At 35.3% G+C, this 15,781-nt stretch overlaps 1 protein-coding gene across 1 annotated transcript in view; it reads right to left on the minus strand.

Annotated features, from left to right (window-relative positions):
- The window catches only part of Ac78C (adenylyl cyclase 78C), a 234,437-nt gene that overhangs the window by 5,339 nt on the left and 213,317 nt on the right, over positions 1–15,781 (minus strand). Inside the window, exons 15-24 of the mRNA XM_085951588.1 lie at positions 12,676–12,812; positions 11,735–11,905; positions 11,218–11,344; positions 10,107–10,259; positions 8,599–8,996; positions 5,899–7,035; positions 4,649–4,886; positions 2,577–2,703; positions 1,645–1,751; positions 127–241 (exon numbers count right to left, since the gene is read on the minus strand). Of these exons, the coding sequence (XP_085807714.1) occupies positions 127–241; positions 1,645–1,751; positions 2,577–2,703; positions 4,649–4,886; positions 5,899–7,035; positions 8,599–8,996; positions 10,107–10,259; positions 11,218–11,344; positions 11,735–11,905; positions 12,676–12,812 (2,710 nt within the window). The remainder of the gene's footprint in view (positions 1–126; positions 242–1,644; positions 1,752–2,576; positions 2,704–4,648; positions 4,887–5,898; positions 7,036–8,598; positions 8,997–10,106; positions 10,260–11,217; positions 11,345–11,734; positions 11,906–12,675; positions 12,813–15,781) is intronic.

Consider the following 15,781-nt stretch of genomic DNA (forward strand, 5'->3'; position numbering starts at 1 on the left):
AAAACCAGCAAAAGCTGACAACTTGAAATTAAGTATTGTAGGTACAATAGAAACAGATCTGAAAAAATTGCGTATGAAAGTTGAGGATGTGATCAGATGGAGAAGAAGCATAGTTCATAGACTAACCGACTCTGAGGTGAAATGTGTTGTAGCTGTGGATGTTGACGTCTTCCAACCGATGTTTCATGGCGGTTGCAAAGTCCACGAGAGCACAGAGGTGGTCAAAGTCATCGTGTACATTCTGAAATAAAAAAAATACGGAATACATCAGAGATTCCCAAACTCATTTGGCCAACTGCCACCTTTTCAAAAAAAAAAAAAAATACTCAACGCCCACCTGAAAATCCACCTTCTTCAATGCGAACAATCAGAAAGATAGAGTGACAATTTTGCATTCTTCCGTGTATCTATATTTCTATATAATATGGGATGGAACATAGTAAAGAAAGATATTGTTATAAAATTATAAATTTAAAATCAACCATAGATATTCGCATTAAACATACAAAATTAAAATAACGAAACATGGGTAATTAGAATAATAATTACAAGATAAAAAGAACTTTTTATATACCACGTTTTTAAATTTTCTGTTGAATCATTGACAATTCTATGTATTAATAAATACTTTTTTGTACTTGATAGAAATACTGAATAAATATAGAATACTGAAATGTCATTTAGATATTTCATATTGATTTCCATAGTAACGCACGTATAAGTATATTAATAATTTAGTTGCTAGGACCCGCTTAGCAACCAATAATAGTTTTACTTATTACGGATTTCTTCCGAAATAATTTTTCATACATAACAGAATTAACTGAAAATGAATTCGATTCTACTTAAAGGTGGCTAAAAGTATTAAAAGAATGCATTGGCATCGTGTTCTGATATATTCTAAAAGTTTAAAATGTCTAGCTAGTCGGGAAGTTAGTTAAAAATCTTCAATCGTCCAATACAAATCTTGGACAAACAAGAAAAAAATTGTACTGGACAAACAAGAATACGAGCTAATAAAAACATGGTAAAAATTGCGAAAAATAATCCCGATGAGCAGGATGAACCTGATGTACTGCTTCCAACTTATTAATGTTCGACTTCATTTTTGTCAGCAGCAAGATTTTAAACTAAAGTAGGTGTACGTTTTTTTTACTTTTTACTACACTGATTACCTCGCATAAAATTAGATCAAATTGAATGATATTCACTTGTATTAATATAATAAATGTAGTAATACATAAATAAATAGAGCGAAGTGCATAGTTATGATGCGTATACTCCACATACAAAATTATTTTATGTTATTTTGAATATTTTTTAGTTTACCGCTTTTTTGTACGTGTGTGTTTTTTAGTGATACACAATCTACCTGCATAACAGTTTTCAATATAAGTAACATTGTGTTTATATAATTATTGAATTTACTATATTTTTAAGGTTATTAAAATGTTTTATTTTCCCACCCATGAATCCTGCCGCCCCAGGGCCATATTTAGCACCAAGAAGCATAGAAGAAGCAAAGAAGCATAATACCAGGACCGCTACTAAAGCCTCTAAAATTGAGTTAACAAATTGGGTGGGTTTGAACGATTGAAAAACTTAGAATTCGATTGACGTCGGCTTGTGGAGATGGTGACATACCTTGTCTTCCGGGTTTAATCCAGAAGCAGCCATGTATGTTGCTGCGACGGTTTTGATCTTTTCAATGCTTTTGAATCTCGGCTCGTCCAACAGCTCATCGAAATCAGCTGGAAATTAGAAAAATACATTTTTGCATTCGATGTCAGCTTTCACATTTCAGATGATGCAAACACATTCTGTGGGAATGTCCTAAAATATGTATGGGAAAAAATGTAGCGTCGTCCTGTCTTCACATAGTTTTCTCGGCATTTTTTCTTAGGTTTTTACTTTGTTCTTTTACTATATATTATCTATTTTTCCATGCTTATATGTGCCATGGCCACTCACAGCTTAAAGTCAATTAGACTTCAGTAAACGCATACTTGAGTGGTGACCAAAGTCTTGAATAACTGCTTCTGAGAAATTTCCAGGCATAAAAACTGAAGATGCTCATATCCAAACTTAAATATCCACATCTGGACGAATATGAATGAATGATTGATTAAATGGATGAATGAATGATTGATTGAATGAATGGATGAATGGATGAATGAATGATTGATTGAATGAATGAATGAATGAATGAGTGAGCAAGTAATTGACTGAGTGACTGACCGAGTGAATGAATGAATAAATGAATGATTGGATGATTGATTTATAAGTTTAAATTAATGAATGATTGATTAAATGAGTTAATGAATGAATGAATGGATGAATGGACGAATAGATGGATGAACGGATGGACGAATGGACGAATTGACAAATTGACGAATTGACCAATGGATGAATGAAAGAAAGCAAGCAAGAAAATAAAAAGAAAGATAGTGGGAAATGTAATAACCTATTTAATATGTTTCAAAGTATTTTAGTATTGTCAAATAACAGCTATCGACAACATAATAATTCGTTATAGTCTCCAAAAAAGTGTAATTATGTATGCAGTCACGTCTCACCAATGATTTCATTTAGAAGACGGATGCATTCCATTCCCTTGTTGATATCTTCAGAATAAAATGCGGTGAAGTTGGGAATACTGGCAAACATGACGCCAACTTCATCTTGCCATTGTGAGTACAGCTCCTGGAATCACACATATTGATTCGTATAAATTAATCAAGATTAATTTTATTGAATTTCAAAGACAGAGCGAGAGGAGGACTTCATCCAGCAATGAATTGCAGTGACGTCCCGTGGGGGTAGGCAGATTGAGCGTCGCTTGGGGGCGGCAGTTACTCGAAGGGCGGCAAATCGAGGAGAATCATTTGGAATATATAGATATAAATAGCTATCTAAACTTAATAATAACGAAAATATCATTAACAAATTCAGCTCACTGGTTTTGTCGGGTTCGCAACATCTAGTTTACTTCCGTTGCCCTTCTACGTCCTTGGTAACCAAAAACAACACGTGCAGATTTGCGAGTAATTACAGTCTGATATTTTGTTAGTAATGTAGCCATACAATACATTTCCTAGATATTGGACTCATGAAAGTATGATAAAAATACTTTTTACGACATTTTGGCGCTGCCTAGGGGCGGCATTTTATCTAGGGACGTCACTGATGAATTGATCCCGGCGGCAAATGATCATTAAATAGCAAGATAGGTAATTAATTTATTCCTATTATTTTTTATTTAATACTGAATATTAATTAAACAATTGAGAATGTAAAATGCTTTTTAGTGGAAATACGTCATGGTTTTGAAAAACACATACTAAAATAATAATATAAATCAAAAAAAAAGTTCAAGTGCTTGCTATTATTACTAAACTATCGAGCCGTTATGATTCAAACGAATTATTGCCAATAACTACGCTATCTGATGGCAACGCTCACGATGGCCGAGCGGCTTACGCGTCGGCTTATAATGTCGTGGGGTCCGAGGTTTGAATCCTGGGTTCGGCAAATACACATTGTTTTTCAATCTGAAGAGTCTGAACCTAATAGGTTGAGCAAATGGCTATCATCCATTTATTGAAAAAAGAAAATCTGTTAATACAAATCTCCACTATGTGGAGGCCCATATTATGATCTTATTTGGATCGGTCATAGTCTAATAATAATAATAATACTAATAATAATCTGATGATCTCAAATTTAGACAAAGAAAGGTTACCAAAATTATAATTCAATCAAGGTAATGCTATTATAAATATACCACATTACCGTAAGGTTCAAAGGGTTTTGCATGAAACAAGACATAGTCGAAGAGCGAGAGAAAATGGTGCAATAGGCTTAATTTAAATATAGTCGATAATAGTAACCATAACAATAATCACATTAGCCCCGCCTAATTCCTGCGCACGAGAAAGAAAGCGGATCTGCACATATTTGTGGTTAAATGTTTCCATTATAGGTAGACCTTAATTCCACCGGCCTCTTATTATTATTACAAACTGGTAATTACGCAGGTTCCGCAACGCCTGCGATGGTCGAATGGTAACGTACCTGATTGGTAAGTAGAAGGTTTCGGGTTCAAATCCCGGGTCTGGTAAAGTTTTCATGCTATTTTTTTAATTTGTATTTGAACTTCTGCGCATCTATTCTATATACAAGACTGTTATCAACCGCTATCGGCTGTTATCGACTTTAGTTTATCATATTTTGTATTGAGGTATTATAATTGTTACAATAAGTTAGCCGTCCAAACAGTCAAAACTGCCTATCTCGCTCTAAAAGTTAGCACGGCTAAGAGAGGTGCTGTTAAAACATAGCGCTTATTGTAATGATTACAACTAACTTATTGTACAAATTATAATACTTCAATACAAAAAAAATAAAAACTACCCATGATAGTCGCCGATAGCAGTCTTGTGTATAGAATATATGCATTGGACTGGATCAGGTATATCCACACCAGATTGTAGAGCGAAATTAAAAATCATGAAAGTATGACAGCTTAATTATTATTGTGCTCTATAGTTTGCGGTTTCCTATTATTGGCTCACCTAATAAGCATTTCTTGTCAATACCCCGCAACTACGTGAAACACCAGCCGTGATATAAGTGGACGAGTTATTACCTCCGAAAGTCTGTCCTCAGCCAGAAAGTGGTGCGCCACATGATCGGGAAGAATATTCTTTAGAAGCTGCGTATTGTTGTGACGGCTCTCTACCATTTCAGCGAGTTCTCTCTCCGCCTGTCGCTTCCAGAGAAAGTCCAATCTTGATGTGACTTCCACCAGCCTTGCATGGTACGCCACCATTACCAGAAACACCAGCAGGAGCGTCATCATCTGAGCTGATAGAGGCATGCCCATTCTGAAGATAAAAACGAATTATGCATTATTATTTCAATCCAAAGAAGTTTTCCAATATTAATTCTTAGAATCAAAAATTATAATTTTCTATTTCAACACACCACATAATATTAAATACATCTATATTCTATATAGAGCGGCCGTCATCTTGGAACGTCACACAGACGATTCGCCATGAATTCTAGCAAAATACTCAGTGAGCCATGATTGTAGAGTACATAAGGTATGTATTTCAGGCAGCCATTTAGTTTCTTCATTCAAAATATGCCTCTGGGGTCTGGACTATAATCAGTCAGAAATAAGCTCTACTGTTCTTCTCTGAGAAGAGATACCAGCTCGGTGAGACTAAACATAATTGGCAAAGTAACCTTTATGAAGGATAATGCGACAAGTTCTTCATTGGTGTCGGTAATTTTCTTAGCTCAGGTCTAAGTCCAGGAACAAATGGAAGATGACAACAATTAGAACTAGACGTCAATGATTGAGAATACGTACCTATTTAGAATCATAGCCGGTGAAATAAATACTATGTATTAACCTCTTGGAAAATGAACGCAATTTGATAAGCATTTCATGAAAAAACTACTAGTTAATTTCGTCGTAATTAGATAGGGCGCCCGTAGCTTAATTTGTAAAGCACATTGGTGCGAATCTACTGAATACAATGTCTGGGCGTCGTATTTTTTCAAAAAAGATTTTTGAAAACGCCTCAGAAACATACCCACTAGAAAATACAACGCTGGGTGGGACTCGAACCTGTATCCCTTGAATTTTGGTGCTTTACCAATTGAGTCACCTACGCCCAACATAATTATGACGGATTTAACTACAAAATAGTAATATACAACTGATTAAGTTCTTATCAGATTGCGTTAATATTTTACCAGTACTAATAATATGTATTTAGTCAATATATAAGTGTGTTCAATAAAGAATGTTACATTATAAAATCTATTGAATTGTTATTTGAATCATTAATTGTTTTTAAAATAAATAAAATCAGACAAACGTACACAGCTTCCTGGGCTGGATCACTGAAGATAGCAGGAAACGCAACCATCACTAGCAGAGCATATACTGACACCAATATGATCGCCAGGAAAGTCTTCACAAGATAATATAACCTCAAAGTAGTTGCCAGAGCAACGAGACACATGGTCCATGTGAAGACGACATATTCCGGATGGTAGCATTCATCAAAGTCCTTACAGAGATGTTCAGCTCCATAAACTTCATCTGTCTTATTGAGAATTCTGGCCATCTTTCCCTGTTCCCACTGGTTCTTCGAAAAAGACACTTCAGACATTTTCGAATCGGGTATTATAGAATTTCCGTAAACTGGCGTTTTTAGTATTTCATTTCTATTACTGTCAACCTCGTTTGTCAGCATTTTTATAACCTTCAACGGATTTGTTGATGATATCACTTTTATTTGATCTTTTGTAGTGTTCTGTTCACCGTTTGGGGCAGAATTTACATATCTTTTAACACGACTATCTACATTTAAATTACTATCCATTACCAATCTCTCATTATCAACACTATTATACATTGTCATTTTTTTGGCACAATCATTTTCAGTTTTACAAAACTCCTGTTCATCTCTTAGATTTAAAACATCTACCATTTTATAATTTACACTTCTTTTTAAATTAATTTTACTTTTAACGTCTTTCAATTCTTCTAATGTATTATTATTTTTAATTAAATCTTCGTTATGTTCTTTTCCGTTAACATTATCAAAAAATGGTTTTATAAACACTCTTTCGTCTTTAACATTTGAAATATCGGCCATTTTGTTATCTGTACTTCTTTCGACATCTTTTTTACTTTTTGTTTCATTCGCTAATTCTAATTTACTATTTTCTGTTACGTTTTCTTCTTTTTTACTGTTATTTTCTTGGTAATGTTTTATAATGTTGACTGGTCCAAGGGCAATTAAAACTAGCGGTTGAACATTTGGATCATCACCGGAGATGGTTTCCATGTTGATAACGTTGCGAACCATGTCATAGACATTTTGAGGAGACATTTTAGGAGTGGTGGGGGCATTGCTAATGTCAGTTTTGTTGATAATGGTTGTGTTGTCATCAATTGGATGTGAAGGACAAGTGAACTGTCCAGGAGGACAGACTACCAGACTTACAGAACTGAAATAAAAAGAAAAACATTCTTATGTTATATAGGATTTTAACTTTGTTTTAGTATTACGTACATAGGCTATTTAATAATATTTTACACTTTGAATTCAACAAAGCTTTAATTTTTTCTTTCTCCACAATCTGTGGTGGACCTTGAATGCTTCAAGTCGACTCATCCCCTCCTAATGGATCAATTTAAGCATTTGAAAGTCTCACTAAAGTGTAGAGCATACTGAAGAAACATGTGACCGAGGCCTGAACAAAAACTAACCATAAGTGCGAGTGAGAAATCATTCGGCACGCTTATATCTCCGCAATATGTGTAAGAGTAAGATAGAATTTATACGGCTGAATCAAATATTTTTTGTACACGTCGCCGGTAAATATTGATTTGGAAGACTACAACAGCCATTTAAAAATTGTGACCACGTGTTGCTGAAATTTATTGTTTTGTGTTCAATATAAACTTAGTGGTAATTGTTTTTGGTTAATTTAGTGGAAAATATTGTTATTAAATGTGTTTTGTTTAAATTTGGTAGCCGTGCTGAGAAGCAACATGATGGTATAACTTTTCATAATTAAGTTAATAATGAGGTTCTACTGTGCGTTATATGCAAGAAACACGGCTTCATTTTGCTGAACAATACCCACTCTCTTTATATTATTATTACACTGATCGTCACGTGGCCAGGCCATTCAAGGCGATGGTTTTTGACTATCGACGTCAGGCACATTAAAAAGCGTATAGATACATAGAGTTCATGATTGTAGAGACGTTGGAAGGTGCTATCCTCGCAGATTAGATCAACTAACTTTCGCAAGGTTCTACGATCTTTATCTTGAGATACAAACCTTCCATCTATCATGCCAATTAAATATTAATTTTATTTGAGTATCAGATTGGTCAATTATTATTTTGTCAATAAATTGTCTTTTCCCAAAGCCACCATAATCTGACGGAAAAATAAAAATTACAGCTTTAGAGAATATATTGTATTATACGAGGACTATCTTGGCAAGACCAAGAATATGCTAAAACACCAGCAAGAGACAACAATTCTTCGAGGCATCTTGCGCTGGTCACATATCACACTGCAAAAGCAATAATAAAATGAAAATAATTACAAAATAAAAAGAACTTTTTATATACAACGTTTTTAAATTTTCTGTTGAATCATATAAACTTGACTTGACTAGCTTAAACGATCAAAAAAATTTGTACTTGATAGATATAATACTGAAATGTCATTTTGACATGTCATATTGATTTCCATAGTAACGCACGTATATATTAATAATTTAGTTGCTAGGACCCCAAACCAATAATGGTGCCGAAATAACTTTTCATACAAAACAGAAGTAACTGAAAATGAATTCAATTCCACTTAAAGATGGCTAAAAGTATTAAAAACATGCATTGGCATCGTGTTCTAATATATTCTAAAAGTTTAAAATTTCTAGCTAGTCGGGAAGTAAGTTAAAAATCGATTGCAAGATTTGTACCGGACAAAGAACCATCGGACAAATAAGAATACGAGCTAAGAAAAACGTTTTAAAATGAAAGCAGAATACCTTGAAAGCGACATCATAATAACGATTCCGCACATAAAGAAAGTCCTTCGATTCCTGTGGTGAACCAGCATTGAAGACATACGCTGCAGCTTCAGAGGAAGCTGCTCAAACTCCTCAGCCATCACTAACACTACTGCCACTGTCAAAAGCAGTGTTGTTAGGGTAAGAAACACTATCAAAGCCGTGCATACGGGTAGTATGATAACTTGAGTGGGCACAATGAACAGCCAGATAAGAAAGCAGCACATCATGTTGGACTTAAACATGTCCTCCCGGAGGGTGCAGAAGCAACCTTCCAGTGACTTGTCCCGGAAGTGGAGAGTCCATGGGTTGACGTTGGCTGTGCGCATTCGTTTGTTGCTTTCTATTTCAATAGAATGGTCTATCATCTCGTCCACCTGTCAAATTATGCAAAAGTTAGATGAGTATGTTGGGTCACTAGTGTGGTGTTCGATGTGTAGATTGAGGATGATGATAATGAAGTCTACGATGTAGCAGGGTGAGATTTATTAGCAGCGTTTCGGTACAATAGTATATTATACAATGATAATTACGAGCTAAGTACTTGTATTCGAGTGACCTCTAGATCAATTATTCTTCGTTATTTATACAATAAAAAGTAACACATTAACATTAAATTCTGGTACATAATCATATTAGACAAATTATAGAATCAGCGTTTTAAATTGAGTAGCGAAAAGAAATATTATTTGTTATTACAGTCGTTAGAAAATATAATACTATGAAAAATGATTATTCGGCTAATACACCGTAATGGTATAATGTGCTGTGATATGATGTAATTATACACCGTCTCTTATTTCGCTAATCGACTTGCTGGTCTAGCTAAGTTGTTTACTGGAAATGGATTCGCTGGGAATATATTACTGCAGAGTAATTTGATATAATAGATATTTGATCGCTCATTATTCTGCAGCTACAAGTACATTATAAATAAAATAAAATACAGGTGGAGTGAGGTTATTGATAATTACTCTCTTCAACCAAATTGCTTCGGATGTTGATCTATTCCACCTACGTGAGAATGGGTATAGATGGGAATTGTTTTGTAAATTCTTAAAATAGGGTCCACTTAGGTCATTCGGTGTGCTTCCATGCTTTATATTTTTTTTTATAATATTTGTACCTTTTATTTTACTTTTCATCCTGTTTTTTGTCATACTGCATATCTTTATTTCTTCTTTACACTGTTTTAATGCTATTCTTTGTTTTTAAATATCATATTGTAAGACTTAAAATTTATAATTCAAAATGTTTACAGTATGTAAAAAACAAAAAAATGAATTTGAATTAATTATTGGGATAGGAAATATAATGCCGCTTTGGATTTTCCATCTGATCACGCCCTATTCTACTGCCTACATTATTTCAAAATGGATATGTCCAGTTCATAATATTGGCCAATCACAGCTTAGCTTACATATTTATTCATTAATTAGTAAATTAGATTAAATAGTAATGTCAAAAAAATACATGGAATACTTTACTTGTTCTGCTGTTGTCAGTTGAACAGTCTGCACCGTCTCCGTTTCTGTGGAGCCAATCCTTACACTTCTTCTTCTTCTGTAAGTATCCTGACGATTGCATACATCATCACCATCCCCTTCGCCGTTTCTATCATTTCCACACGGTCCATAGCACTATAAAACAAAATGAAAATGTCCGATTATATAAACTTTACTAGGCTTGTATGAAAGGGGTAGTTTATTTTACTTCTTCATCAGTTTCAGTACACTGCTGGATTAAGACCTCCTCAAACTCTCGCTATTCTTCTCGGTTCTTCTGTTATTCCGCTGAATCTTAATATTTCATCAATCCTGCGTATCTTGGGGCAGAATTTCAGTCGTCTTATTTTCGCCGGGTACTACTGGCTTGTTGCACTTGTCCATCGGACACCCTGTTTGCGACTTATGTGTTCTGCCCATGGCCCCACATCCTGAAGCGGGCCCCCAAGCTAGGATGTTTGGTGGGCCCTCCTACCTATCACTAAGGGTAAAGGCAGTGTGACGCGCTGCGTTAGCGTTTTCAATAGAGTACGCGGTAAAATTAAGGTGTATTTTTAGCGATTTTTTTTGTATTTTTAATATGTACATCCATTTGAATTATGGAGTTGTCGAGTATCGGCACACAGCTAAAAATTGTACAATCAAATATTTTAATTATTGAAGTAAAATAGCGACGCAGGCGACTTTTTTTACTATTAGAGCAAATTTGTGGTCTGTGTTTATCTCACTCATCTGGTCGACTCGTCACGCCGGGCCCCTAGGGAAGAGCCCTGTCAGCCCCCCCCCCTTGTGGGGGCCATGGTTCTGCTCATCTATAATTGGCGGATGAAGGTGTTCGTCACGTCACCCATCCTCCATACTACAGCCAAAATTGTCATTAAGTTCAGCTCAGTCGAATATCTGTCTTCATCTCTAAAAACGGATACACTTGAAGTACTTCTCGCTACAGTAAATACTCACCGTATGAACTGTTGCCATTGTAAACTTTAATAAACCATCATATATATTAGGTATACACTTCGATCACAACCCATAACTTCTCGATCTTAATAAGGGACGGACGAATATAACAGTTACTAGTTACTATTATTACATTTTCAAAAGGTCGCTCTGGTGTCCAGTCAGTGGTGAGTTCTTCTTCTACCGTGACGGTGGACACTCTTCCTCTGGCAACCCTTACAGCCATTTCTTCGTCGCTCCACAGCTTCGGGGTGAATAAACTGAAATAATATCGACAACAAATTAATATTGTGTTAATAATATGATGAAAATTAATATTTATCATAAGCCCTGATTCATCCACTGATGGTTGAAGAACTCCTTAAACTTTCTCAATTCATTATGGCCCTAAGTTTTCCGCTGTAACACATTAATGTTGATTTTAGTTATTTCGTCAATCCAGTGAGACGGGTTTAGTGCCCCCATTGCTATCAACGAATGACTTCATTTATCCATTAGCCGAGAAAAATATCTGGCCCGTTACCTTTTTACCAGTTTGGCGACATCTATTACCTACTTCGATGATGATGGTAGTATGTAAGTAACTAAGCAATATAAGTCCATATCGTTATTTTTGGTATTAAGATATAATTTTTAGTTATTCTTTTAACCTTGGTCTTGAAGGAGCTCGTCTTCGTGGCTTGAGCGGTTCAGCATGCTTCACCAGAAATGTCTCCACGCCATGTTCCCGTAGGTATGCGTTCCTTTCACCACCACCTCCTGGCTCTACTTCGTATGCCCCTCCCAGCCATTCCAATGTAGCTGCAGATATGTGAACACGCCTAGCAGGAAAAAATACATAAATAATATTAACATACATAATTTATTGAATTTTGAATTTAAAAAGAGATTTTAAAACCAAGAGTAACATTATAGATTCCTGTTAGATAAAACGCGCAAAGTTCAAAAAGGTGACCCTCGTAGTCAAGTGCGTAAGGTTCTTGTCTTTTCATCCGGGGGCTCCGGGTACAATTCCCAGTAAGGTCACAATAATATTGTATTTATTGTATTAATAATATATTATATCTATGTGAATTTCTCAATGCCTGGGTGTTTATAATTATTTCACTTCTATTACTGTACACTACTTAACTGTCATTGGGTCTCTTGGTCTGTTGTATTGTTATAAAGAATAAATATATTTAAGTATATATTTTTATAAGTAGGTAAATCATGAAATAAGGGTCGGCCTATAGCTTCGTGGGTCTCAGGTTCGAATCCTGGGTCTGACAAGTACACATATTGTTTTTCAATTTGTGTATAAGTCAAAGTATGTACCTAATAGGTTGAGCAAGTGGCTGACATCCATTTCTCGTAATAATAAAATGTGCTAATACAAACCTCCACTCTGTGGATGCCCATAGGATCATTAGGATCGGACATGGTCGGAAAAAAATATCATGAAATATAATAAAAATGTGATACGTATAAATTTCATGTAACTGAATTTTTTCACTTCAAATTCTCATCCATTGTGTCGCAAGGTCAAATGGTTTTCACGTACACGTGGTCAGACGATTAATCCGCAACATAAGCAAGCGTAATGACTCACCCAGGAATACCTCCGCTTTCTAACTGATTCGCAAGAGTGACATCGTAGGACCAGACGTCAAACTGCCACTTCCGCAGGCCCAGAACACCGCACAAAACAGATCCGCTATGGATTCCGATCCTCATATCAAGGTCCACCTGAAAAGCATGGTGCAAAAAACATTATTATTGTAGGAAAAAATACGCATTGAGAACTGATGACTGTGGCGGATGCTGCAATGATAGGAAGATGATAAAGGCATCCTGCATATTTTTCCGTGACCAAGAATTATAGCAGCGTTTCGTAATCTGTGTTCAGTGACGTCCCTAGACAAAATGCCGCCCGCAGCGCCAAAATGCCACCACATTTTTTACAGAGTATTTTTATCATCCTTTCATGACTTTAATATCTAAGAAATGTGTTGTATGGATACATTACTAACAAGATTTATATACCACTTAATTTAATTTAAATGCTATCTCTGTATTTTAAATAGACAATATTAATAGACGATTTCACGGTTTCAGATAAATTTAAAAATACACCCGGGAACTTCCAAAACTCGCGAGTGACAGGCAAACATTTTACACAAAATTAAGTAAGTATGTACTTACTACCAGCTACCTAATAGGTTACCTATACCTAATTCAAATATAATTCGCAAACCTTCACGTGCCATTGCTGTTCACTAGGGACAACGGAAGTTAACTAGACATCGCGAACTCGACAAAAATTATAGTCATATTAAAACTTTTATAGTACCTAATTTTCCAACCAGTGAGTTGAATTTTTTAATGGAAATTTTCCGTTATTACTAAGCTTAGGTACATTTGTTTCTATATTATATACCGTATGATTCTCCTCGATTTGCCGCCCTTCGTGTAACTGCCGCCCCCAAGCGACGCTCAATCTGCCTACCCCTACGGGACGTCTCTGTCTGTGTTACGCGTAGCAATGAGAAAACTACATAACGATTTGTAAATTCTCATATAATACACTGCAAGAGGCTGACGAATGACAGACATTGTTGGATGCACCACGTGGTGTCCACATGCTTCAAAAAATCTCTAAAGCTCTGACCAAGAATATTTATACAGGATAATATTCGTAAGCAGTTTAAATACAATTTTCGAACAGTTTTTATATAATACTAGCTGAAGTACCCGGCTTCGCACAGGGTCACTTTGTGGTTATATTTATCTTAGATATTTGAAAAATAATAAGAGTTAATTATTTTTTTAATATTAAAATATCTGTGTAATACAATATGGCAATATGAAAATAATTCTAATAGGAGTAAAGGTCAAACATAAGAACACTAAATTAAAATCTAATCCAAAATATGAAAACGTTATTAATGTTATTAATATGTAGTAAAAGAAAATCAAAATTGGATGGAACAAACAAACAACAAACTTTGTATTTTATATAATAATAATTCAGAAATCTTCGTGGGCATGTGCATGACAACTCACCAAAGTTTCATTGCAATCGGATTAATGGTATAGGAACGCATACGAATAAAAGAAGAAGAAGATGGTTGTACTAATTCAAAAACCTTCGCGGGCGTGCGCACAACAACTGGTCAAAATTTCATCACAATCGGATGAATGGCATAAGAACGCATACAAATAGAAGAAGAAAAAGGTGATTGTACTAATTCAGAAACCTTTGCGGGCAAGGGCACAACACTTGATCAAAATGTCATTGCAATCGGATGAATGGTATAGGAACGCATAAGAATAGAAGTAGAAGATGATTTTCTAATTCAGAAATCTTCGTGGGCATGCGCACGACAACTCACCAAAGTTTCTTTGCAATCGGATGAATGATGTAGGTACGCATTCGAATAGAAGACGAAGATGATGGTTTTACTAATTCAGAAACTTTCGCAGGCGTGCGCACGACAACTCACCAAAGTTTCATTGCAATCGGATGAATGGTATAGGAACGCATACGAATAGAAGAAGATGGTTGTACTAATTCAGAAACCTTCGCGGGCTTGCGCACAACAACTGGTCAAATTTTCATCGCAATTGGATGAATGGTATAAGAACGCATACGAATAGAAGAAGATAGAATGAAGAAGAGGAAGAAGATGATGATTTTTCTAATTCAGAAACCTCATGGATGTGCATACAACCACTTACCAAAATTTCATTGCAATCGGATGAATGGTATAGGAACCAAGGAAGAAGAAGAAGATAGTTGTACTAATTCAAAAACCATTGAGGGTGTTACCACAATAACTGACGAAGGTCTCATCGCAATTGGATGAATGGTATAGGGACCATACGAATAAAAGAATATAGAATGAAGAAGAAGAAGAAGAAGATGGTTGTACTAATTCAGAAACCTTCGCGGGTGTTGGCACAATTATTGACGAAAGTTTTATTGCAATCGGATGAATGGAATAGGAACGCATACGAATAGAAGAATATAGAATAGAAGAAAAAGAAGAAGATGATTGTACTAATTCAAAAACCATTGCGGGTGTTACCACAACAACTGACGAAAGTTTTATTGCAATCGGATGAATGGTATAGGGACCATACGAATAAAAGAAGATAAAATGAAGAAGAAGATGGTTGTACTATTTCAGAAACCTTTGCGGGTGTTAACACAACAACTGACGAAGGTTTCATCGCAATCGGATGAATGGTATAGGAACCATACGAATAAAAGAAGATAGAATGAAGAAGAAGAAGAAGATGATAATTTTTCTAATTCAAAAACCTTTATGGATGTGCATACAACCACTTACCAAAATTTCATTGCAATCGGATGAATGGTATAGGAACCATACGAATAAAAGAAAATAGAATGAAGAAGAAGAAGAAGTGAGGATTTTCCTAATTCAGAAACCTTCATGGGTGTGCATACAACCACTTACCAAAATTTCATTGCAATCGGAGGAATGGTATAGGAACGCATACGGGACAGACACACAGACAGACAGACATACAGACAGACATACATTCATTTTTATATATTAGTATAGCCTATACTCTTCCCTCAAGTGCAAGCAATAAGTTTACAAAGTTTTATCGCAATCGGATGAACGGTATGGCTGCGCATTAAATACGAACAAACAAACACACAAATACACAAACACACAAATATTAAT

This window comes from Rhyacophila brunnea, unplaced genomic scaffold (genome assembly GCF_057557595.1).
Source record: "Rhyacophila brunnea isolate RB1 unplaced genomic scaffold, BYU_Rbru_1.0 scaffold_24, whole genome shotgun sequence".
NCBI lineage: Eukaryota > Metazoa > Arthropoda > Insecta > Trichoptera > Rhyacophilidae > Rhyacophila > Rhyacophila brunnea.